The sequence below is a fragment of the Coccinella septempunctata genome, chromosome 1 (assembly GCF_907165205.1).
Source record: "Coccinella septempunctata chromosome 1, icCocSept1.1, whole genome shotgun sequence".
Taxonomy (NCBI): Eukaryota; Metazoa; Arthropoda; class Insecta; order Coleoptera; family Coccinellidae; genus Coccinella; species Coccinella septempunctata.
This window is the reverse complement of record NC_058189.1, coordinates 49,868,501-49,895,319: the sequence shown is the minus strand read 5'-3', so window position 1 is coordinate 49,895,319 and position 26,819 is coordinate 49,868,501. Positions and strand designations below refer to the sequence as shown.

Here is a 26,819-nt window from a genome sequence, read left to right as displayed (position 1 = left end):
GTTTCAGGAGTAAACGGACAAACAGAAACGTTAGTGAGGGCATTGGGCTGAGTTCAAAGGACCTCATATGTGTGTTGGGTTCTCCGTTTCCGTTTCTCAAAATTCTCTTTCTCTTTCATTTTGCTATAACTCCATACTGATATTTTCGATGGATTCGTCTGAAAATTCATCAATTCATCAATATCAGGTTGAAGTTGTTAGTTTTAATAAAACAGGACATTAAAATTTGACAAAACTCAGGACCGGATTCATTAAGGCTATATTCAAATTCAAACTCATAAAAAACACCCTGTATGTAGATTTTCAACATAATTTCAATATTTTAGTTATCTGCATGTACGAAATTCTCAAATTCAATGCACTCCATCCGTGGATTATTTTTAATGAATACATAGTTGTTTTGTGATCAAACGCCTCTTGAAAAAACATCGCTGCGTGAAAAAGAATTCGAAAATATTCAACTGACTTTTTTCTTCCTCAATATATGCCTTGCATTTGTTTTTGATATTTATAGCATATCTGGTTATTCAGAATTTTCATTAACAGTGATAATAAACTGTATTATTGATAATGAAAAAAAAATGGAAATAAAAAACTACGGTATCAGGAAAATAGCAATTATAACTTGATATCTTCAGAATGAATCGATTTTTATGGATAAAGTGTACCTGAAGTAATTTTCCGGATTGATTTTCATCCCATTCGCCCTTTTAGTGAAGGTAATGATTAAAAATTCGAATAAGTATGATAAATGCTCTTTCAATTCTTCATTGATTCCTTTATTGCCATTGTTAGATCTATAAAGATCTATTGATCTGTTGTAATTACTCTTTTTTATTGAAACATTTATCATATTCATGCACAGAAAAAAGTATTTATCAGTTTTTCAGGTCCCTTCATCAATTTAAGTAGTTGAAAATTTTCAGAATGTCTCACAAATTGACTAATAGCATTGAGTATTGGGTTTAATACTCATTGCTAATAGAGAATATGCAGACGGGTGGATTTGAAGGGTAGAACCCCAACATTGGACTGCTAGATCTCCTGATCTGAAACCGATTTCTTTCTTTGTGGTTATTTGAAGGCCAAGATTTATGACAAAGGAAAAATTATTAGATTGAATAAATGCTGCTTGCGACGAAATTCCTAGAAATCCTTGTAATAAAACAAGCATAAAGGGGACCAAATAGTTATTCATAGAAAGACGCTTCATTCTGAAGATCAAGTTATCATTATTACTTTCAAGGTGGCATAGTTTTCCTTTCCATATTTGTCTATTTTCAATTAAAAAACATTATATCATTATGAATGACAGAATTTTGAATGACCGAATATGGTATAATTTTTGAATACATTCAATAGAATATTCGTTGAAGAAAAAATTGCAAATAAGAATTTCTAAATACATTTTCATGAAGTGCTCTATTCTTTAGGGGCGTCTGACCACAAAACAATTATTTATAAACTATCATCAACAGTTTGGGCAACCCAATAATTCGTTTATTTTGAGACAATGTTAAAATTATGATCAAAAAACTAGGTACATACAGGTCGTTTTTTAGTTGGAAGTTTAGTGAGCCTGGTCCTGATTTTGTCAAATTTTAATGCTCCGTTTCATTGAAACTAACAACTTTAAGCTAAATATAAATTTTCAATCGAATAGATCGAGAATTTCAGGAGTTATAGCCAAACGAAAATTTGAGAAATTTCAGAAAACCCCCTGTATAACGGAAACGGAGTACCGAAGGCACCTACATGGGGTGTTTTTGAACTCAGCTCAATGCCCACTATTTACGGTTTTTATTTGTGCGTGTACTCGTGAAACACCCTGTGTCGCTCCAAATTCAGTGTGAGCTTTATAAAAAGCAGAAGGCCTGGCCTGCCTTGTAGTTCAGTCCCAAACTGACGATGATAAAAATAATCTTGGAGTCCGACAAGGCGGCAGAATGAACGTGAAAGTCCAATAATTTCATTTCCGCCTCGGAGAAAACTCCAGGACCAACTCATATAAATTCATTCTAGCGCGAATAATACTTTGTGAGACACACGAAATTGTCTTTATAGAAAAGACACATCTTCAAGGGACACGGTGAAACTCCAAATGCAATTAATCTTTTCCAGGGGCAATATTTACGGAAGACCAAGAAAACAGTGCTGTCGAATTAGCCTTCAAGTATGCCGTCTACAAGATCAACAAGGACAAGAAGCTCCTGCCACGCACGTCGCTGGTGTACGACATCCAGTACGTGCCCAGAGATGATAGTTTCCATGCAAGCAAACGAGGTAGGTGGGAAGATTGAACGAAATATCATCCATATTTTTCATTCAGATGTGCGAAGCGATTTGTCCGTCTTATCTAAATTCATACAGTAAGAATTTGGGAAGTTTCGGTCCCAAGGTATGATGATGAGATCCAGGATTTCACTTTGCATTTATGTCACAATTTTTCTGATTTTTTGACTCAGTAATTCATTGGGTTATAATTTAAATTTACGATCAAAATAGGAATAAGAATAGGTTTTTATGGAACATATAGAAACAATCCTATAGCGGAATGTTATCACAAATAAATATCCTACCACATAGGATTTAACATTATTCTTACAAATGAGCCAAATGAACTCAACAGTGCGAGTCTCTAACTTGGAATAAATTCAATATATCAGTGACAGTGTTTTTGTTTTAAAGTATTCTCGTCAGGTTGATTAGACTTTTGAATTGCGCTCTTTTTGATGTGATAAAATGTTACGCAGCTTGGCCCAAATTATTATTAGATTATCATCGATATGTTACCGGCAATGTGTATAATTCGGGCATTCTATACAATGCCTAGGCAATGCATAGAATGGCATTCTATACAGTATACAATGCCTAGGCAATGTATAGAATGGCATTCTATACAGTATACAATGCCTACACAATGTATAGAATGCCTGGGTCTTCTAGGCAATGTCTGAAATAATACGAATGCGTTTGTCCATTTCATACTTTAGCTAGGCATTGTATACAATTCCTAGGTATTGTATAGAATGCCTGCTGATCTGCTGGGAATGTGTGAAATGAAATGATTCAGGTGTGAATTTCTTATAAGAACGGGTGTGTAACAATAAAAAAAAATGGTGAATTGGCAAAATTTCTATTTGCAAATTACTTAAATCGCGACAGTTTCGAGATGGGATTTATCTCTTCTTCAGGCTAAAAAAAAAAATTACAAGACATTGTAAAACAAAATATGACAAACTACACCTAATAAAGCTTACCGAAATAAATACTTTTACAATAATATTGGTAATTCAAATGTTTCGACATCACACAGGCACTAAAAACTAGATTAGATGGAACCTTCTAGAATTCTAAATATAAACAATCAATCAGACATGCTCCAACGACGAGGTTAGTTGTTATAATCCAATTACTTGTGTTCACATCAACTTTGTATCCTAATGGCCTACCACAAATCATTTAATATTTAGAAATTAAATTGCAATAAATCTGGCTCAAATTATCAATGTCGGTCCTATAATTTACAGAGTTACACGTCTTTATATAAAACATTTCGGCAAAAGATCTTTTAATATAATTTTTCTCTTTGTGCAGAATTTCAACATTATCGAGATTAAAATCGAACATGTGTCCTGTACTAAGATGATGATAGACTAGGGCCGTTTTGTTGTCAGAGGGATGCTTAATCGAATATTTGTGATCAGATATTCTCTTACAAAGATGTTGCCTAGTTGTTCCTACATAACTTTGTTGACAATGTAGACAATTGATCTTATGTATCAGATAAGATTCCCATTTTTTAGGAACTTTGTCCTTTAGTTTAGTAAAGAACACTTTTTCGAAAGTGTTGTCACTCCAAGTTATGAACTTCATGTTTTCTTTCTTTAAAACTCTTTTCAGATTGTGTGTCAAATTTGGAATAAGTGGAAGTTTAACAAATTTAACAATATCATTGTCTATGTTATTTGGGCGAATATCGTTGACTGGAATAGCATTAGGGTTAGAATTTACAAATTTGCTAATTAATCTCGTTGGATAACCGTTTTTAACTAAGTCACTTCTTAAAATATCTAAGTTGGATGACACAAACTCTGGGCTACATATTCTAAGCACTCTCAAATATCCCTGTTTAATGATATTCATCTTTTGATGTAATGGATGTTGGGACCAATAATTAATTGTCCTGCATGTATTCGTGGGTTTTTTATACAGATTCGTTCTTATACTTTTACTACTAGGATCTCTAATTAACAGGATTTCTAAAAAGGGTAATGAAAGATTTACATCATCCTCTAATTCAAATGTGAACTTGAGATTAGGCTCTATGCTATTAAAAATATTCAGAATATAATCCAACAAGCTCCTCGGGATAGCCATGCAAATATCATCCACATAAATAAATATGAATGGGAAAAATATTTTAGATCTACAAATGACTTCATTAATTATGTAGTTCATGACTAAGTGTGCAAAAATTGGCGAACATGGAGCTCCCATAGGACATCCAAAAACTTGTTCGTAAAATTTATTCGAATATTGTACGTAGCTACTTTTAAAACAAAACTCAACCAACTCTAAAAAAGTTGCAAGGTCAAAAGTACAAAAATCTGTTATAGTGGGCCAATTATCAATGATTAGAGATTTAATAAGTGTGTGAGCTATATTTGTGTATAAACTCTCCACATCAAAGGAAACTAAAATGTAACCGTCAGGAATCTCTACATTTTTCAACTTCTCAACAACTTCTATGGAATTTTTAACATTGTATTTGAAAGAAGGTATAAGGTTACTTAAAATATCATTCACCAACTTAGAAATGTTGTATCCAGGTGAATCAATGCTAGAAGTAATTGGACGAAGAGGTAGTCCATCTTTATGTATTTTACATAAACCGTGTGCATTGCAGAAAATCCGGAGTGGTTGTTTAATTCTACGTCTAAAATGTTACCTCCGGATGTCTCCACCATATTGTCTTTAGGCCCAAAATTTATTGCTCCATATAACAATAATAACATTCCAGTACTTGAGATTTTGAAAGATGTGGAATATATAATTCAGAATGAATTTCCTGTAGAAAGTAGAGATGAAAAAAGAGCATTGTGTACTAATATAATCACCAATTTTAGAAACAAGCCATCGTGTACAGGCAATAAACCAATTGATAGGAGTATTGTCGGTAAGATGAAGACTACAAGAAAGTTCCTTAGGGATAATCCTGACATAATAGTGTCGAGAGCTGACAAGGGAAATCGAACAGTACTGCTGTATAAATCAGATTACATAACGAAAATGGACATTTTAGTGAATGACGAAAAGACTTTTAGATTGTTAAAAGGTGATCCAACATTGTCGTTGCAAAATAGGGCTAATAAATTAATTTTAGAGTTGTATAGATCTAAGGATATAACTGAAGAGAGAAAGAATTGTCTCATAAGATATAATAGTGTGCCACCTAGACTTTACGGTTTATGTAAAATACATAAAGATGGACTACCTCTTCGTCCAATTACTTCTAGCATTGATTCACCTGGATACAACATTTCTAAGTTGGTGAATGATATTTTAAGTAACCTTATACCTTCTTTCAAATACAATGTTAAAAATTCCATAGAAGTTGTTGAGAAGTTGAAAAATGTAGAGATTCCTGACGGTTACATTTTAGTTTCCTTTGATGTGGAGAGTTTATACACAAATATAGCTCACACACTTATTAAATCTCTAATCATTGATAATTGGCCCACTATAACAGATTTTTGTACTTTTGACCTTGCAACTTTTTTAGAGTTGGTTGAGTTTTGTTTTAAAAGTAGCTACGTACAATATTCGAATAAATTTTACGAACAAGTTTTTGGATGTCCTATGGGAGCTCCATGTTCGCCAATTTTTGCACACTTAGTCATGAACTACATAATTAATGAAGTCATTTGTAGATCTAACATATTTTTCCCATTCATATTTATTTATGTGGATGATATTTGCATGGCTATCCCGAGGAGCTTGTTGGATTATATTCTGAATATTTTTAATAGCATAGAGCCTAATCTCAAGTTCACATTTGAATTAGAGGATGATGTAAATCTTTCATTACCCTTTTTAGAAATCCTGTTAATTAGAGATCCTAGTAGTAAAAGTATAAGAACGAATCTGTATAAAAAACCCACGAATACATGCAGGACAATTAATTATTGGTCCCAACATCCATTACATCAAAAGATGAATATCATTAAACAGGGATATTTGAGAGTGCTTAGAATATGTAGCCCAGAGTTTGTGTCATCCAACTTAGATATTTTAAGAAGTGACTTAGTTAAAAACGGTTATCCAACGAGATTAATTAGCAAATTTGTAAATTCTAACCCTAATGCTATTCCAGTCAACGATATTCGCCCAAATAACATAGACAATGATATTGTTAAATTTGTTAAACTTCCACTTATTCCAAATTTGACACACAATCTGAAAAGAGTTTTAAAGAAAGAAAACATGAAGTTCATAACTTGGAGTGACAACACTTTCGAAAAAGTGTTCTTTACTAAACTAAAGGACAAAGTTCCTAAAAAATGGGAATCTTATCTGATACATAAGATCAATTGTCTACATTGTCAACAAAGTTATGTAGGAACAACTAGGCAACATCTTTGTAAGAGAATATCTGATCACAAATATTCGATTAAGCATCCCTCTGACAACAAAACGGCCCTAGTCTATCATCATCTTAGTACAGGACACATGTTCGATTTTAATCTCGATAATGTTGAAATTTTGCACAAAGAGAAAAATTATATTAAAAGATCTTTTGCCGAAATGTTTTATATAAAGACGTGTAACTCTGTAAATTATAGGACCGACATTGATAATTTGAGCCAGATTTATTGCAATTTACTTTCTAAATATTAAATGATTTGTGGTAGGCCATTAGGATACAAAGTTGATGTGAACACAAGTAATTGGATTATAACAACTAACCTCGTCGTTGGAGCATGTCTGATTGATTGTTTATATTTAGAATTCTAGAAGGTTCCATCTAATCTAGTTTTTAGTGCCTGTGTGATGTCGAAACATTTGAATTACCAATATTATTGTAAAAGTATTTATTTCGGTAAGCTTTATTAGGTGTAGTTTGTCATATTTTGTTTTACAATGTCTTGTAATTTTTTTTTTAGCCTGAAGAAGAGATAAATCCCATCTCGAAACTGTCGCGATTTAAGTAATTTGCAAATAGAAATTTTGCCAATTCACCATTTTTTTATTTCTATAACGATTTCCTGACAATCTTAGTACTAGAGTAGTGTGTAACAATTCGTTATCTACTGAGGGGATCTCGAGAGAGGTATAAGAGCTAGAAGAAAACGGATGACACAGTTTTTTTCGGAGAAACAAAGAAGGTTGAAAACAGTAGCCTCCTACTATTCTTTGTTTTCGAATTATCAGCAGATTTTGACGATTTCGAAATGTTCTCATAACTTTTTTGTCTTTAAACTTACAGATCTGAAACTTGAACTTCTCAGGCACTTTCATACGTAGAATCTACTGAAAAAAGATTTTTCTCGAATTCATAAATAACAAATTCAATAAATGTTTGCATTCAAAAAAAAACAAAAGCTTGCCTAATGAATCGTAGATAGCTACGGTTTTCGCCATTCTTTGTTCCTCTGGAAAATAGCTCGATTCTCGAGATGCCCTCAGTAGACAACGAATTTTCCCAACCTGTACTATTTATTAAGTTTTGTAGTATGAAATTGATATTATTTTATGTTTACAAAAATTTTTTTTCATTTCCTCTTTTGATAGATGTTTAAAGAAACAGAGAGATGTCTGAAAAGCCATTCTGCACAAAAATTAAGTTTTCAGTTCCTAGATGATATGTTCAATATTTACTTTTTATTTAAAATGAACATCAGAGACACTAGTTGATCGGCCGCTATTTCAATGAATTCGCAACAAACGAATGCGCTTCTTAAATCGTCAACATCTTCCTCATCAATGAGATCTTATAGTCCAAGAGGCAGAGCCAAAAAAAGTCTCCGAATTTATTAAGCCTGGTTTTTTCTCAGGTGATTACAATCATAATATACAATAAAATGCTGCGGTCAGTCAAGTGGATGTTAGAACATGTGCCTCTGGTGCGCCGTCAAACATGTCGTGATCACCGACATAATAAAATCAATTTCTTAAGGCTGAAACTTTATTAACTTTTGTTTTTTGGTATGTAAATCAAAGTTATGATAGTCAGTCAACGTCCAATCGGGACACAGCTGGTCAGTCAGCTTCAATGTGCATAGCGCGAGGCGTAGCGTCGTTTATAAGGGTGCAATTCGTTTATTAAACGTAAAATTTTTTTAACTACTACTGACTTTATTATTAATAAATAAAATGGTCAGTCAGCCATTCCGTAAAACAGCGCCCGTCAGTCAGTGAATAAAAATTTACATTTTTTTCGCTCTCTATAGATATTACATCATAATCATTCAAAGTAACATATTTATTTTAATAAGGCACTTCCGTGTCGCAATTCTGTCTTAAAATCTCAGAAATAAAATTCGTTCGAAATCAACAGTGTACTCAACTAGTCAACTAACGCAGGTATACGAACAGTATACCTTGAACTCCTTGATTTTCAAACATTTTTAACTAATATTCATTTAATTCATCAGGGATAACAAGCTATAAATAATCATCACATAATTCATCATCTGAATCTTTCATTTCATTATTCTCACTATCGTGATCTGACATGTCGCAAGCTCAGGTGTTGCAGAATCTAAAAAATAAATAAATTGGTGATTGTTTAATTCAGATAAATTCAGATATAATTTCTATACCTGTATTTTCTTGTAAAGGTTGAATAATAACATCCTGTACAAGTTCTGGTAATTGATCGCCTTTGAACCAATCACACTCATATTTCTCATCCACCAATTTTCAGATGTAGTCAGTAGGAGCAAAGATTATAGAGTACTCTATAATCTTTGAGTAGGCGATAGCTCCGTTGGAATTTGACTGTGAGCATTACGCCAAATATTTGTAATGAATCTCGCTCTTAATAACTGCTGCATCAATTCTGATTGGCATGGTGGCATACTCGACCCATCTACATTCCTTATTTTAATTTTAAAACGATCGTTTGTGGTACTAAGACATTTATACGTCTTCGAAAATAAAACGAATCTTGCCTCGTCAATTGATTTTATTTTTTTCAAGACGTATTAATGGCAATCAAATTCTTGAACCCTATTTAACATATTATTCTGGTTGCTTCCACCTGCAAGTCCCAGGTCAGCGAATGTTTTTTGAAAATCTTCGCTCGCTTCATTATCTGCGGAGGTTTTTTTAGCTTTCTCAATAAAAGCTCTCAACTCTCACATCCAGGTAGAGCATGCAGTCCAGGAAGAGCATTGCAAACAGAATTTCCTAATTTTTGATGCATTCTACTGACATTAATCATCCTTTGATGATTCCTAGTCCCAACTCCTAACTACGCGCATTAATGCTGAGTGACCAGCTGTGTCCCGATTGGACGTTGACTGACTATCATAATTTTGATTTACATACTAAAACACAAAAATTTATAAAGTTTCAGCCTTAAGAAATTGATTTTATTATGTCGGTGATCACGACATGTTTGACCGCGCACCAGAGGAACATGTTCTAGCATCCACTTGACTGACCGCAGCATTTTATTGTTCATTCATTCATTGCTGTATCCCGTTACCGGGAATTTATTATAATTGTAATCACCTGAGAAAAAACCAGGCTTAATAAATTCAGAGACTTTTTTTGGCTCTGCCTCTCCGTCTATTACCTTAACACATTGCCTGCTAGGCGTTACGTATTCTATAGAATACCTAGGCAATGTATGAAATGAATAATATTTCATACTTTGCCTGACTTGTTCAGGCATTCTATACAATGCCTGGGCAATGCTGGATTATACCCACACATTGCCGGTAAAATATATCTATTTTAAATAGTAATCCTAAGGATTTTTAGAATATGCTGAAAGGGTATATCAAGGTGGGTACGGGGTGGGCAACATTGGTGATACCTGCACTACAACATGTTCAACCCAACTAGATAGAGGACAATGCATGGCACATTACGGTCGTCTTTTTTCGAGAAACTAATAATACTGCATTCCTCTTCTTTTGTTTTCGATTGTTTCGAAAATTAAAATCATTCAAGTAATAATCTCCGTTTCTGTTTTTGCTAGGATGCTCAAATAAAAATATATACTTTTTTGATAGCAATCCAGTGGCGTACTATGATTTTTTCCAACAGGTATATTTGCTGAGCTATAACAAAAGATGTGTTCTTTCTAATGAAAACAATATTTTAAAATGACTCAGAAAGACTGGGGGCGATGTATGATATTTCTGAAACTGGATAAAATCCGATTCTTTCTAAGTCATTCTATACTACTATTTCCATACGAAAAAACACAACTTGATGTTATAGCTCAGCAAATAAACCTGTTGGAAAAAATCATAGAACGCCACTGGATTGCTATTAAAAAAAGTGTCTCAATAATGTTTTCATTATTGAGAAACAGAAAAAATGGCCAAAGTTGAAATCGCCCAAATTTGAATTTTGACCTATAACTCGAAAACTAAAGAAGATAAAGGAATGCAATTGATTGCATTATTAATTTCTCGAAAAAACACGAACGTACTGTGCTATTCATTTTCCTCTATCTTGTTGGGTTAAAAATTTGTAGTTCGGGTATCACCAATTTTGAACGATTTTATTTTTCTACTTAATGCTTCACCTACTTCCATTATAACATGTAGTCTCACCATAACTCGCATTGTGACCACAATTTCTTGTCATTTCAGCTTGCAAGTTGGTCAATTTCGGGGTGCAAGCAATGTTCGGTCCATCAGACCCAGTGCTGGGTGCCCACATACATTCAATATGCGATGCCTTGGACATCCCTCATTTGGAGGCCAGACCAGACCTGGAATCTGAATTCAGAGAATTTGCTATCAATTTGTATCCAGCTCAACATTTGCTCAACGCTGCTTTCCAAGACGTGATGGCGTTTCTGAATTGGACCAGAGTGGCCATTGTGTACGAGGGAGATTACGGTGAGCAGAATGATTTTTTTCTAATTTATTTATCCATTAGTTTTTCCCGCTGATTTAGTTGAATAAACATTCTTTTCGACAAGGTAATAATTAATATCTAATGGGCAAATTTCCTAAAACTCCAAAATCGAATTTAAGATTATTTATGGAAACCCTTTTCCATTAGTTATCCAACACGTAAAATATTCGCTTCAAAATTCAGAAATTTCAGAAATACATCCTTCTAAACATAGTAAACATTCGAATATGTGAAAGCTTGTGACGTAGAATGCCTTTACTGAAGTCTAGTAATTTTTGTTAATTCGACAACAGTGGAACCGATCAAGAAGGTATCCACAGATTACATAAAATTGTTTCTGTAATCTGTGTCTATACCATCTTAAAACCCATAGACATAGAGACATGTCTATATGTCTATGTTAAAACCGATGACATTTTGTGTCATTGTTTGTTTTTCTTGTCAAATGTGATCACAAAACCTGATATTTATTACGTCTATATTAATCATAACTTTCATGACCATTATTGACTCGATGGGCGTTGCCGGATTGTGAAACTGACGTAGATAAGTTCATAAGAGCACATATGAAATCAGAATTTTCGTGAGTGAATACAGACAAAATGCAATATGTTAAAATTCTAAAAAAATATATTTCGATATATTTGAGTTATAAGGATTTTAATGACATATATTTTGAAATTTAGGAAAATACCCCGATGCTGTCAAATTAATGTTGTATAAATTGATACTTTTATATCAAAATTCCATTCACAAAAAGTGAGGGATCGAATGAATTATTAGCAATTCTAGATATAAAAAGAAATTAACATCTTGAGAGTCATAATAACGCGCTAGTTACATGATTTTTTTTTGCGAATACGGGTTTTCTGTAAAATTGAATATTTTCATCAGTAATGGTCTTCAGTCGGCAGATATAAACTGAATACATACTTCTTCGAAATACAGAGTCAACCCCAATAATATGTGAATCATTTAGTAAACAATTAATTTTCTTTCATCAAGCAATGAAACTGAATATTTAAATGGCAAATTCTAATATTTTATGGCAAGAAATTTAAGTCACGAAAATTCGAGAAAATATACCTAATACTTATAATTTATTCACGCCTTTGTACTGACACCAAGAAATAGCAGATCGGTTATGATTTTAACTTTCAATATTCGCAATAAGTCAAAATTTTGCAGAAACTTTGTCAGGTAGTATTCGATTCTTTTATAGAATTTCACTCAGTTACCTGCGGAAGTTTCCGGAGCATATCCTGAAAGACTGACGAATTTTATGTTCGTTTTCTGTAACCTACGAGTTCATCTCTCAAACCGTGATCTGCAAAAAATATCATCGCACCAATATCACCTCTCATTCATTGTTGCTATTTTATCAAGTAGTCATTTCTTACTTCATTTTGAATTTATGCTCCAATGAATCGTCCCAAGTTCGTTCAATTCTAACGAACTACCGTTCGATTTACAGAAAGTTCGTACGTCTGCAATTACTATATATTCACTCCACCATTTCAGTTTTATACGATTTTCCGATATTCCGCCTTAGTTTCTTCTTTATTTTCTCTTAACGCTTTTATTGCAATGGTAGCAGGAATCAATTCCCAGTAAAATTTCTTTTTATAATTTCGTATGATAAATCGAGATAGGAGAAATATTTGTTTCTAATGATTCTTTTCAGGAAATGAATAATTTGAGAGTATTAAAAATTAAGCTCACTTTATTTCAACAATAAACTAGGTACCCCTTTACTTTTCTCCGATAGAGAAATCTCAAAACAGCTCATAATATCTATTGCTCGAAAAATATTAAATTTGAACCTTGAGATAAAGTAGTCTGAATACCACATTCTAACAAATCTATCGTTTTGAGCTAATTAAAAGACTTTGTTTCCCGAAAAATATACCTTCACAATAATTCCGAAAGAAAAAAGAGTACCAATTATTTGAGTATATTCACTACTCGAGACACTACTCATTACAGTTGAATAAAATATTACATACACAATATGCATATATCTAGTAATCAATAAAAAAAAAACTTTGAACGAGAAAAGCACCTCATTGATATCATAAGAAAGTTGAAAATTAAACGAAGGATAAGATTCTATATATTAAGAATTGTAAGAGCTTTATTCCAGGAAGCTTAAGATAACACTTTTGCAAAACATCTATTTCTATCTATTTCTAATATTTTTCAAACAATTCCGTTTGTTGTGTTGAATAAAATATGTTTCGATTTCATTTGAGTGACTTTGATTTCATAATACTACATTCATTTTAAATATATTCATTGAAGCTTTTCCTACCTCTGAATCGTATTTTCCAACAGAGACTCGTTCTAACAATAGTCACATATAGAGGGGGTCTTTGAACAAATGCGATGAACTTAGGGAGATGATTCCTCGATGAAAATAAGCATCCCCCTGCTTATTTTCATCATTCCTATAATTTTTTTTCGAAATCGACCTCCCTTCCAAGATACAGGCTTTGGGAGGCAATGGCAAGTTGACAGTTTTTATTAATTTTTTTACGAGTTCTAAAAAACACTGAATCATAAACTATATATAATATGAAGCACTAAGTAGATGTTACTCACACAATTTTTTTAGATCTCATAACTTTATTATTAGGGGTTGAAAATAACAACCCCTTATGATTTTCCTTCAAAAATTATTATCCTGTGATAGATTTTCGAAAAATGAAATTGTCTTATGGTTTCCCATTCAATTCTTGAGAAAAAAGTCTGTTGCGAAGTCTGTTCCTTCCATTTCATCGTGTAAGTGTTCCATAGAATGACTACCTCCCGCTAAAATACATGTTATTTTCAACCCCTAATAATAAAGTTATGAGATCTAAAAAAATTGTGTGAGTAACATCTACTTAGGGCTTCATATTATTTATAGTTTTATGACTCAGTATTTTTTAGAACCCCTTAAAAGATAAAAACAGTGGACTCGTAATCGGCTTCCAAAGGCTGTATCTTTGAAGGGAGGTCGATTCCGAAAAAAATGTATAGGAACTACCCCCACTTATTTCCATCGGGGAATCTTCTCCCTAAGTTCTTCGCATTTGTTTACAGATAGCCTGTATAATAGGTATATAAACGATCATTGGTAAATTAAAAAAAAATTATTTCTTAAAATACGCCCTCATCCATTCCTTGCCTGGAGGCCATTTCTAAGCGCACCAAGAGATTTTACATTGTTTGGCAATGGGAAATAATACTTACAGTCCCTGGCCATATTATTAGACGCATTGATTCGTTGCAAAATCTCAATCAAAAATGCTTTGAAATTTGTTATTAGGTTATTGGTTTTTGAATATTGAATTATTAAATTAAATGTATATGTTACATATACTTCATCTGTAAATGGTTTTCACATATAATATATCATATTCAATAAAAAATATTGATTTATTGATGATTAAACAAGAAATTCTAATATTTTGCTGAGCCACCCTGAGTAGCTATGAGAGCTTTATACTATCAATGCGGAATTGCTCGGTTTGCTGCATTCGAGGATGATGATTTCATATGTGGATTATCGAAATAACGTCCGAACCTGCAGAATGCAAGACGTCCACTGGAAGACATAGTACTGATTCATACTTAAGTACTAATACTACAACATCAAAAATAAATGCCAAATAAAACAATTTAATGAGAGTCGTAGATAAAACTGTCATTCTGTGGAAATGAAATACAAATATTCTGCTATTTCCTCGGGCAATATCAGTAAATATAAAAAAAATCCTCAGTGCGTCTAATAAACTGGCCAGGGACTGTAGTTATTTTCACAGAAGATGACTCAAAATTCTGAGTCTGAACCTTTTTTTCCGAGTTTACGAACTCAAATTAACTGATTCGAGAAGTACTTGAAGAATTCAGCGACAGCCCCAATGAAAAGATGCCATCATTTTACTTGAAATTTACAAAACTTTTCGAAGCTTTTATTTGGTTATCTTACTCTTCTTCTAATAATGTACAAATTTGTTTTTCATCCAATAAAATAATAGATAAATGAATGACACTTGGAATGAATTTTATAAAGTACAGGTTCATTACATTAAAGTCAGTTATTCAAGTTGAAAGCCATGTGATTTCTGTAGGTTTTTGCAAATCGTTCCCAATATAATTCATTGACGTAAGAAAATTAGGACCTAAAATTTCCGTGAAACAAAATTCTATCACTAATATTCTCGGTAGGTATTCGCCGGACGGTCAAAACATAAAAAAAAACCAACTCGGAATTTCCTTCTCAGGGAATTCTCGATTTAAATGATGGCTTTGGGCCGGATGTTTATGACAGAGGTTAAGTGAAACCTTCAAGACCCTGGTCACGGAACGCGTGAAACCAGCACCGGAAGTTTCCAATATAAAACGGGGAAAACTTCCCTCCAATTTAAGACCTTCGAAAAGGAAGAATATATACAGGATACTTTTTAAGCTCACATACGCTACTGAAATATTGAATTTTTCGAGGTATATAATTAGAGATATGAAGCGAAGAGCCATCTCATTTACGGTGTGAGCAAAGAGTAGATATTCTTTTGTGTGAGCCCCTAACTTAAAATAAATTCAATAAATCAAAGAATGTTTTTTGAGTATGGTCCATTGATATTTTAAATTTCGCTCTTGTTAATGTATGAAAATATTCCAAATTCGCTATATATGACGTAGGTAATGAATAATTTCTTCAAATGGCAATTCAAAATTTTTTTGACTAATCCCAAAGGATATATCAGTCAACGCATACTTATCCAACATCAAATTCATATATCCATGCCCGGAGTGTGGTATAGTAGTAGGATATGTGAGTCACGGTTGTCTCTACAGTCACAGGCGAGCACACAGTCGCAACCCAGCGAGCACAAACATCCCTTAGATGTTTTGGGATGTTTCGAAAATGTTGGCATGAGGATGTTTCTTTGAAACGTAATATGCACTTCCCAAAGAGGTCTCCAAAGGCTATTGGAAATCTTTATTTGTTCTGATCTGTGCCATCTGTGGCATTTCTTCGTCTACCTACTGAGAGGTACTGTCGAGTTGAAAATAATGTAAACGTGTGGATATCTTCTCTTGACGTCGCATAGTTTGCCTTGGGAGGTTTATTCCAAATAAACAATATACAATTCATCTATTTCATTTTGCCGCCAATTCCACTTTATTCGTAATTTGGACTGTGGACTGTTCGGAGTTGAAAGTTGATTGGGGATTTGTATAATATTAACTACTTCTGTGTTGGTTTTGATTGTGAATTTAGGATCGATCTCTTCATAGTAACCAAATATAATACAATTAATAAGTAAGTATTACATGAATTAAATGTATAGTATAATGTCCAGAAACATACATATAACCTCAAAAGAATCCACGCTGCGTGGTTAATATTATTTGTGTATTTTGGGACTAGGTATAAGAGATCATTGTATTTTGGTTGGAATAATCGAATGGTATATGGAAGGTTATTATAATTATTCAAGAAATAACTTTATGAAGTTTAAAGCCATATCATCAAGGATTTCAACATATTTCGATAATCTATCTCTGCCGTTAATAATTCCCAGAATATTGTATAAGATTACTCTTCCGACGATGATAATAATCATTCATCACTTGTGAATCACAAAATAATTCAAATTGTCCCAGAAAAGTTGTTGTTTTTGAAAACTCCTTTAAATTGTTGTATTTTGTATCTTTAAATACCAGTACAAAAAATTAAATAAATAAAATCGTTTCGCAAATCAACCTGGTCAGGAGCTATACAACTCAAATCTTCCAGATCCTTTCATGCAGCTATTTTCTCTGTTATTTTAATTGGAAAAAATCATCTTAACCTTCATATATTTTGTGAATTAATTGTTCGAATTGTTTTTATTTTGTAGATGTGATCCATAAAAAATTCCAAATCACTAGGAAAGTATTCGAACTCTATGCCAAAGATTGGTTTAGGCATATTAGGCAGAGGAGGAGGGACGATAAAATGAAGGGAAAATAAATTTTTCATGAATTTTTTTATATTTTCCCTTTCGGTACATCTAAAATTATAATCAGTTTGTTTTCTATTATTTCTGTTTTTTTTATGTTAAATGTGATATTTCTTTTTGGTTATTTATGTTTGTTTTATTGAATGTGATATATTTTTTTGTTTATTCTCCCTTTCTGTACTATAATATTTATCATTTGTTTTCTGTTGTTCAATTTTTTATGTGAAATGTGATTTCTTTTTCTTTTGTACCTGTTGAAGTATCATTAAAATATTTCTATTCTTATATAGTATTCTGTATTTCATTTAAAAACTTTGTAGTTCATTTAAAATTGAATGTGGTATCCTCAAACATTCAAATGAAAGAAAAAAGGCCCCACAAAAGAATTTCATATAAAGTCTTACAAACAGCGATTTCGTGTGCGCAAAGCGCTTTAGAAATGTTCTATTGTGTACATGAAAAGGCTATCAAAAAAACTTCTGAGTAGTTCTTTTTGTGACATCCCAGGGACATCCATATAATAGGAAAGTATATAAAAGTTCTATTCATGTATAAACAGAACATCGCAGTGGATGTTCAATGTCTCGAAATCTCTTATTACTTTTAACATCTCTGAGATGTTTTTGTGCTCGCTGGGAATGAGACCCGAATTTTTTTATTTTTTTTTTTTCGTTTTTTTTTTTTTTCCCTTTTTTCGTCTTTTTGTAGATTCATTCCTGGCAACGGGATATAGCAATGAATGAATGAATGAATTCCTCCTCGTTACAGAAAAATGATAAAAGAACATAGTTCTGCAGTTGACGATTCATCAGCCTGGTAATAAGGGTAAATAAAGTTTCGAATAAACTTATTATTCTGAGAAACCATCAAATTAAACAATCCCCATTCAAAATGAGGTGGGTTTAATTGTTATATCTCTAAAGGTTTGCGAAGACCAAATTATACTCAATTTTTCTCCCAATCAAAATTCATTTAAAATTATCGAAATAATATTCGACATAATATATGTAAGGATTTCCAGATATAGTCGAAATTTCTAGATCATGATAGTCGGAGGATTTTGGATTGCGTAATAATATATTATATGACCATAAAAAATATGTTCGTGCGGTTTTGTAACAGAAGTCGCTGCTGGTTTATTATTGCATTTTTCAATCTGGCTTCTTTTTTCTGTATCTTTTATATCGCTGAGGTCTTAACAACATACACTAAATTAATTCACTATTATTTTAGCACTCGATTGGCCATGGAAATTTGACACATTCCGCTCTGTATACTCAGTACAAAAATGTAGTGTTATTACGGTTGTCAAAACATTTTTGGGTTCTAAATCAGCGCTATGTTGTCCATTCTGCGTAAAAGTCTCAGTAATTACGTATTTTATCACAATGTCGAATCACTTCGGAAAATATGAATTCGAAAATATGTGACGAACATAATTGAAGGCATACCAAATCTAGTTATTTGCATAGAAAATACAAGAGATCAGTTTTTAAATATATTTATTTTTGCTATGGAAGAAAATTGAAATATTGACCCATAATGATATGCAGTTGCTCGAGACGAGTTAATGTTGGATATCTTTTTTGGCTAAAGTTTGAAGATGTTAACATCACATGTAGATTTCAAAAAAATTAACCCTAAGATGATATGCATCATCAGATGCATAAGCAGTGGTAGGGAATGGGTATCCCTCGAAAGAAATAACGGACAATTACAAGAATGTTAAATTCTTCAACAAAAAATCATCTTGCATAACCTTCAAACAAAAATTTCTCATGAATTAACAATTAACAGGACAAGTGGCTGGAATTTATGGCTGTTTATTTTTAATACTTTGATATAATAATAATAATTATATATTTATTGATCCCTTAAAACATTAACAATGTATAGGACAAGTCAAATGAAAAATAGAAAAATTAATTTTCTGGTACTTATTCTACAATGACATTCATCGAAAATCCTGTAATATCTTTTCGCATTCGTTCACCCTAAAATCAAATTCTCGAATGTCACCACTTTTTTGGGTCTCCCAATAGAAGGAAATTCTTTGTCATCCTCTTCTTCACAATCTTTCTGATTGTGAAAACATTCAGCTAAAATATAAGTCGTTTAGATTCAGATGAAACATTATATAAATTCACTTACATTGAATATATTCGCTACCGTCTGATACACTGCAGATATAAGAATATCAGGATTAACTATTTGAATGAGCGAAACTGAATTCTAAATAGCAATTCCTGAAACCCTGTCTTCTGTCTTTTTCAATCACTTTCGACATTTTGTGATATAAATTGATATTAGCAAAGATTATAGAGTAGGAAGATAGGAAACGAAGTGACTAAAGTTATGTGAGCGCCATCTGTGTTTCAAATGTGTTTTTTAGGCCCTAAGACTGGTTAAAATTTTAATTCGAGGGACATATGAAATTTTGCGAGATGTCAGAGTCAGATAGCCAGTTTGATCAAACAGGGTTTTAATGTTTTGATTCTCGTATTGGACAACCTCGAATCAATTTTGTTTTTCAAGCCTGTTCTAGTTGCTGATTATTGGAATTTTTTTCTAATTTCTTGGCGAAAACCTCAGAATATCGTTCGAAAATTATTGTATGGTGAAGAACTGTGGATCAAATAAAACGAATTTTACTAAGGACAATGGGAATGTAAGTATTAAAACTGGTAACATGTGACTCGGTCATTCATTGATTTTTATTTTCAGTGCTACGAAGTAGATAAAATTTTTGGAGCGTAAAGGCCTGCAAACACTATTGACTACACCATGTGCAATGAACATTTTACTGCAAGTCGATTGAGAACTGTTCATCCACGTAAATTGTTGTATGCAGGAAGCATCCCTTGCATGAAGGGCTCATTTAGGGGAAATTATTACTTTTATACGTCCATTCAAAGATTCTCAATTGCCTTCAATATATTCAGAAATGCAAAAGGTTTATGGATTTCCATTTGGGAATCGGGTGACTGTCAAATTTTTGTTTGGAAAGTTAAAGTTTTATGAAACCTTCTGTGAGTGTTTTGTTCATTCATCAATCTATTCGTATATTGTGTTCATAAAGAGACCATACCATGAAGAAATCATAAATAAGCATGAAGAAATTATACTGACGGGCTTGTATACAGGTCTTGTATACCTCTGTAAGGTTTTTTCAATTGTGGTTATGAAAATTTTGTGAATAATATGTAAGTAACGGAAATGTGTATCCTATGACGGTAAATTGAATATTGGTTCATATCAATTTCTGATATAAATTGTACAAATTCAACTCAGTTTCTCAATTGAAAACGTTTTCACAGAAAAAAACACCTTTGACGTACCTATAGCAGATAACCATATACTCTTGTATCCTAGTCAAAGCTCTATTCGTTGTCCATAATTTCAAATTTTTGTAATTTTTTTATAGATTGCAAATAAAAATTTATCACATCCAACAGCATATTTCATTGATACCAATCGATTCCAAACAATGTTCAGACATCCTGGTCACAAAACAAAACCACCTTTTGTTTTGTCGCTCAGGATGTTTGTTTCCTGGTATCAACAAGGTCAATATTGAAATTCAATACATGGAATATAATTCGAATTTCACGCCCCTGAATTATAAAACAGAAAACTGTTATTGAACAGTTTTTCTGTATTGATAATACGTTTTCAGCGCCATCTCATTGTCAAATGTGTTTTCATTGGCCAAAATGTAGTCGGTTTTTAGTACTAGCTACAGTGACTCTATAAAACACAGTGGCGACAATTGTGGTCTCGTTTTTTATCGTTTTAGCAAGAATATGGCGGATTTGGTCACGTGACGTGACGTGAGCCAATCCGCATTCCGAATTAGAGATCATAGCATTGAAATCTATGCTTCTAAGCCGCCATATTCTTGCTAAATTTCCAATTGTCGCCACTGTGTTTGATAGAGTCACTGTAGTACTAGCGATATGAGGGCGTTTCCTATCTTTCTACTCTATAATCTTTGGATATTAGTTGTGGCAACATCGTTATGACATTAACGACATTTCATTACAAAAACTTGAGGAAATTATTTCATGGCCAACCGAGTGCTAAAATTTAAGTGAATGGAGTATAGTTGCTGAGTGCTCTGAAAATGTAAGCTTTTGCATCGAACAATGTGTTTTTGCGGCGGGCTTCATTACTTCAATATGAAGTACTTAAAAGGTGGCCGAAAGTCATCATATTTGGAAGTTTATGTTGGCCATACTCTTTTTCAAGTGACTTTTGTCGCTTTTTTCGGATAACCACAAAATTGAAAAAATATTTTACTGTGGGATTCCATTTTCCGTGGATTCCATTTTCAAAGGAGACCAAGCATATACATACATGATTCCATTGAGTTGCCTATTAGTTGAAGAAAAATTAATTTTATTCCGCACACATGTCCAACCCATGTCATTTATACTGGAAGAAATGGAATACGCTCAATATAATATATTTTTTAGATTGCTTCCAATTACTGAATTGTCTCAATTCAGGTCCAATAATTAACTGAAATAACCAATAATTAAAACAACAGTCGTATAAATATTGAATGCAGTAGTCAGTTACTTTGCAAATAACTTTGTTCCATATTACCATCAATAAGATTCTCTGAAGATTTTAATTTAACGCACAATTTTCAGGCATATTTTTAAAATTTCGACATCAAATTCATTCCCGAATGGAAAGGCATTGGAGGAAAGACTTCCTTATTTGAATGCCAATTTCAATATCAAATTCTAATTTTCAACCAATGGCGAAATTGTGACATTTCATAATATAAAACAAAAAATTATAAATAAGTATTATATATACCTATAATTACTATAAGAATTGTTTAATTAGAGGAGGGCACACCCATCTAGAATCACGTTTTTACATTTTGAATTATTGTTCAACCTCATTCGATTTAAAATTGAAAACTCAACCATCACTCCTCACTGAGTGAATCGATTCGGTCTCTCCGATATTCATACCGACAAATCCTTGGAGACTCGAACAGCTATCAACGTTTTTTTGCCATGGTTGCTCTTCGAGAACCTCTAGGGGGAAATGACGATGAATCGAGGAGGAAATGATTTTGTAGAATGGAAGTTCTTCTCTTATATAAGTCGAACATGTATTTCATTTGAAAATTCCCTAGGTCGAAGAAATCGTTGTTTCTATACCACTTTTTTAATTATAATTAGTTTGTGGACATGAATTCGAGGAACATTGTATTATTTTTATATTATTATCATATTAAATCCAAAACATTTTACTATAATACGTTTTTCAACATTCAAAATATTGTCGTGGAAAGCAAACATACATAAAATCATTATAGAAAGTTATTTTATTGTATCTAATTGAACCTATTAGGTATTACAAATGTAATATGTCGTAAGAGAAATGCAGACAAATTAACACAAAGACATACAGTTCCTTTTCTGAATCATAATTTTTTTTCTGCGGCTGTTCCGAAAATGAAACTTTCGATATGATTAATTGAATCGAAAGTATCAGTTTACATAAACAGTTCCGAAAGTAACTATTTTCGGGACGATCTTGCATCTATACCTTAGAACATAGATACATGGAATGGAAAACAAACATTCCAAAGACTGGAGTGAGATAGTTGCTCAGTGTCGCCAAACACAATTGAGACATTTGTCTCGGAGATAATTGTCACATCAATTTTCAGTAAGAATAGATAGGACCAAAGAGTAGAGTTGATACTCTTTGATAGGACTGTCCGAAATTCGAACTCGAATACAGCTCCTAGCGAGAATGGTTCTAGAACTGCGCAGAGGATTCGATACTAGGGCCAGGGCGCTACAGATTTGCGCAGTTCTAGAACAATTCTCAGACTGTCCGAAATTCGAACCCGAATACAGCCATGAAGTATCAAAATTTTTCAATCTAACGCCACTGCGTTAGTGTCGCGCTAGATAGAGAAACATCGAATATGTGTACTACAAAAAATTAATTCGTAGCACTGAATGTCCATTCCATGTACTTATCCATGTTCTTAGATCTATACTTCCATTCACTTTTATAAAAGCACTCCATGAAATAATTTTCTTAAGTGTTTTAACTAGAACGGAGTAAGGTTGACAGTAAAATGCCTAGATGTTTTTAGACATCTTAGTTTGCAGTCATAAAATGTTGTTAATGTAATAACGACGTTGCCACAACTAATATTAATCAATATAAGAAATGGATCACGCCATCATAGTAAGGCATGTAAATAATAAACAAAATAATTCAGATGAATAACATCCGCAGATAATTAAATAAAAGAATGTTACGATCTAAATCGAACTAACAAACTACCATCGCTCGAAGTATTACCAGAAATTTCATTTCGTCGACACAGAGTAGATGCTGGCCATGGTTTCGGTCTTATTTGACCTCGTCAGAGCAACAAAATTCATTCGTCAACGAAATGCTATGAATTGCCGGCTCCTTCTATTCCTTGTCAGCAGATTTAATTATCTGCGGATGTTATGCATCTGAATTATTTTGTTTATTAATCAATATTACAAAAATGCCGAAAGTGATTTAAAATAGAGTATCAGGAAGTTCTAGAATTGAGGGCCGCTCATTCAAATAGTAACCCTGACATTCTAAAATGTACAATAGATCAAACGGTATCGAACATATTCTATGTAGGTAAGTAAAACGATTTTAGTTAGTGGGGTAGCAGCAATCTTCAATTAAATTGTGAACTCTTTTTTCTTGCTGCTATCTCACTAATAAAAATCGTTTTAATTCACATAACAGCAACGAATTACAAATCCTATGTAAGTAAATTTATATTATGTTTCATCTGTATTTAAAAGACTTATATTTTAGCTTAATGTTTCCAGAACAAGAAATATAGTGATTAAAGAGGATGGCAAAAAAAAATTCCCTTCTATTCGGAGACCCAAAAAAAGATGGCACTTGAGAACTTTATTTTTAGAAAAGACCTGCAACGGCAAATTTGCACTTAATAATGCGTAAATATATTATTATATTACGTCGAGTTGATATGGAAAGTCCGTGAAACCGTGTGTTCCGATATTCCTGAAGAGTACTGTCAGTATTTCGGAGACGATGCCTATTGGCCCAGTCGTTCGAATTCTATTGTTGTTCTATTGTTATTCGATTGCGGCCAGTAAAACCAGCAATATCGGAACAGGCCCTTCATGTTCCATTAATCCTCACTATTCTTTTGATAAAATAAATAAAATTAAATTTTAATAGGGCATTAAATCTTAATGGGCTTTTCTGCAACTAGACCTAATGTATTAAAAATAAACAGCTATAAATATGAGCCAATTGTTCTTGTTTATAGGTGAAATTTTTCTTGCCTTCAACTTTTTTGACTTCCAATAATGGTAGATTTTTGTTGAAGAATCCAACATTCTTGTAATTATCCTTCAATTCATTTAATCTATAGGTTGACTTTTTTTAATTCAACAACAGGTGTAACGTCTTCAACCTTTAGCCGAAAGAGGATAACCAACATTAACTCTTCTCAAGTAATTGCACATTATTTATCAATAATTAAATTTTCCTCAGTACCAATAACAAATAAATTTAAAAACTGATAACTTGTCCTTTCCATCTTTCCACTAGATTAGAAATACCTTCAACCAGGTGGTACCTATAAACGTTAACGTTTATCATAGATGAATTCACTTATTTTCTTAAGTAAATTCACATTGTAAGAAATATGTAATTACTGAAAATTTTACGTACAAAAGAAAACATAGCGATAATTTGAAACTCAGCCGTCATAACCCCACATTTTCGTGAGGTGTGGAATGTATCAAATTTCCATGGCCAACCGAGTGCTTTTGTAAAATTGAATGGAGTATATGTAGACTTTCGTATTATATTATGACAGCCCTTGTCATGTAACATTGGTATTTATTTCTTCGCTTTACAAATCCGAAATATGATCGTCAGTGACAAAAGTGAGGCTGGTACCCATGTTTATATGAAACTTTTTACTTATTTTGAGGTCTAGAATAAGCTTCTAAAATATTTAAACATTATTGTTTTTGAACACCAGGTATATATGGCCTTCAGGTAGTACCTAGAAATTGATTGTGGGGACTACTGGACATAGTTTTCAAGAATCAGTTTCGTTGACTGACTAACTTTGATCTTGAGCCACAGTTATTCATGCTGGAAACAGAAATATTCGCGAACAGGTTCGGCACACTGAAAACAGATGCCTTTCAGCGTTTCCCTGAAACGATCCAGTACAGATACTATGCATGCTAAATATTGATGAACTCATTATTATTCGCGAGGTAAAGGACATGTAGTCGAAAAAGTCCTGAGGCTAAAGAAGTTATACCCGGACCAAGCGATACACGCACATTTTGATGAGCCTGTGCGCTTTCCCATTCACAGAAAGTCAATTGAAAAGCGTGATTAACAGTCTTTCAGCGGGACAACTTGTTATAAGCATGAAGTTCATAAATTGGACGAACAGAAAAGCTGCTATCTGTGGATGAACTAGGTGCTTGCGGATATTTACATATGTTCAAATGAAACTCATTGTCCCATTCGGGTCAACGGTTAATACTCGGATATTTGAAGTTCTGGCGCTTTCCTGTATTGTGATTTTTATGGATTTGTCTCGAGAAAATAAACCATTGCATTGATGCCTTTCTTGCTTTTATTTCGATTCCGTTTTATCAGAATGTTCATGTGTGCAAGAGTAAAGAAAGTCCTATGTTCAACCACCTTCATTACAAACTAGTTTCGAAACTAAAAACTCTCTCTCTCTCTCAATTTTACAAATCTAATCTGATTCGCAGTTGTACAAATTGAATATAAAATAACGCACAAATGTCATATCTTCATTATTTACTATTTTGTACAAAAATGATCGAACAGGACAATTTTTATTTTATGTTGCACAACTTTTTGTGAGTATACATTGTGATTCATAACCATGGTTAGCGAGTGAAATTGATAAAATGACAATATCTGCAGAATAACAAGAGATATGTGTTTGCCATGTTGGCAGAACAATAGGAACCTACTACTATTTGGCTTTCCATCACTAGGTTAGGGATAATTGCATTCGGAATTTCCCAGAAAAAACACCAAAAAAAGATTAAGGTGCTACGTAATGCCTCTTAGTTTCTAATTGAAACATTCGATATTTTTTTTCTGTTTTTGAGATCTACATTAAAAGGCCTTCAAATACAGCCTAAGTTCATGAATCTCGGGTCACTGTAATTTTTCTATAGAGAAAAAATGATCCACGTCACCATTCGGAAATAGAAAATATGACAAAATTACCTCAACAAATGTTGTGAAACAGAAAGTATAGTTTCTTATTTCATTTCTTTTCACTAACCTTGATAGGATGTATTTTGTAAAAAATACAATAACATTTCGTAAGTGATAGATTGTGTCATCTATTGACCTTTTTTCGTTTCGAATAGTAGTAAGATATTTTTTCCTGAAGTTATAGAGCATTATGTGATACGACTGGTCACAATACAACGAATCAGCCTATATAATTCAGCAGTTTTTCATGCAGCCTCTATAAGCAATGGAATGTAGTTGAGTGTTTTTGAATGGCAACTTTTCGTGCCAGAAATGGATAGACCCTTTGTTCAATTCAATATATATATTTCTATTATATAAGAGTGGAGAATAACAGTCACAAGCACATCTATATATCTAATACTCTTCCAGCAACTTTTCGGCTAA

At 32.8% G+C, this 26,819-nt stretch overlaps 1 protein-coding gene and 1 long non-coding RNA gene across 7 annotated transcripts in view; one reads left to right on the top strand and one right to left on the bottom strand.

The window, feature by feature from the left end:
* The window catches only part of LOC123316835 (glutamate receptor ionotropic, kainate 2), a 145,884-nt gene that overhangs the window by 48,762 nt on the left and 70,303 nt on the right, over positions 1-26,819 (top strand). For all 6 annotated transcript variants that reach the window (XM_044903097.1, XM_044903119.1, XM_044903112.1 and 3 more), the window contains exons 3-4: positions 2,122-2,283; positions 10,836-11,087. In XM_044903097.1, the coding sequence (XP_044759032.1) occupies positions 2,122-2,283; positions 10,836-11,087 (414 nt within the window). The remainder of the gene's footprint in view (positions 1-2,121; positions 2,284-10,835; positions 11,088-26,819) is intronic.
* Positions 3,106-6,878, bottom strand: LOC123316873. The gene is made up of 3 exons (XR_006538110.1): positions 6,361-6,878; positions 3,261-3,353; positions 3,106-3,195 (listed from the first exon to the last, which is right to left on the bottom strand). It is a non-coding gene; the product is annotated as an uncharacterized LOC123316873 (long non-coding RNA).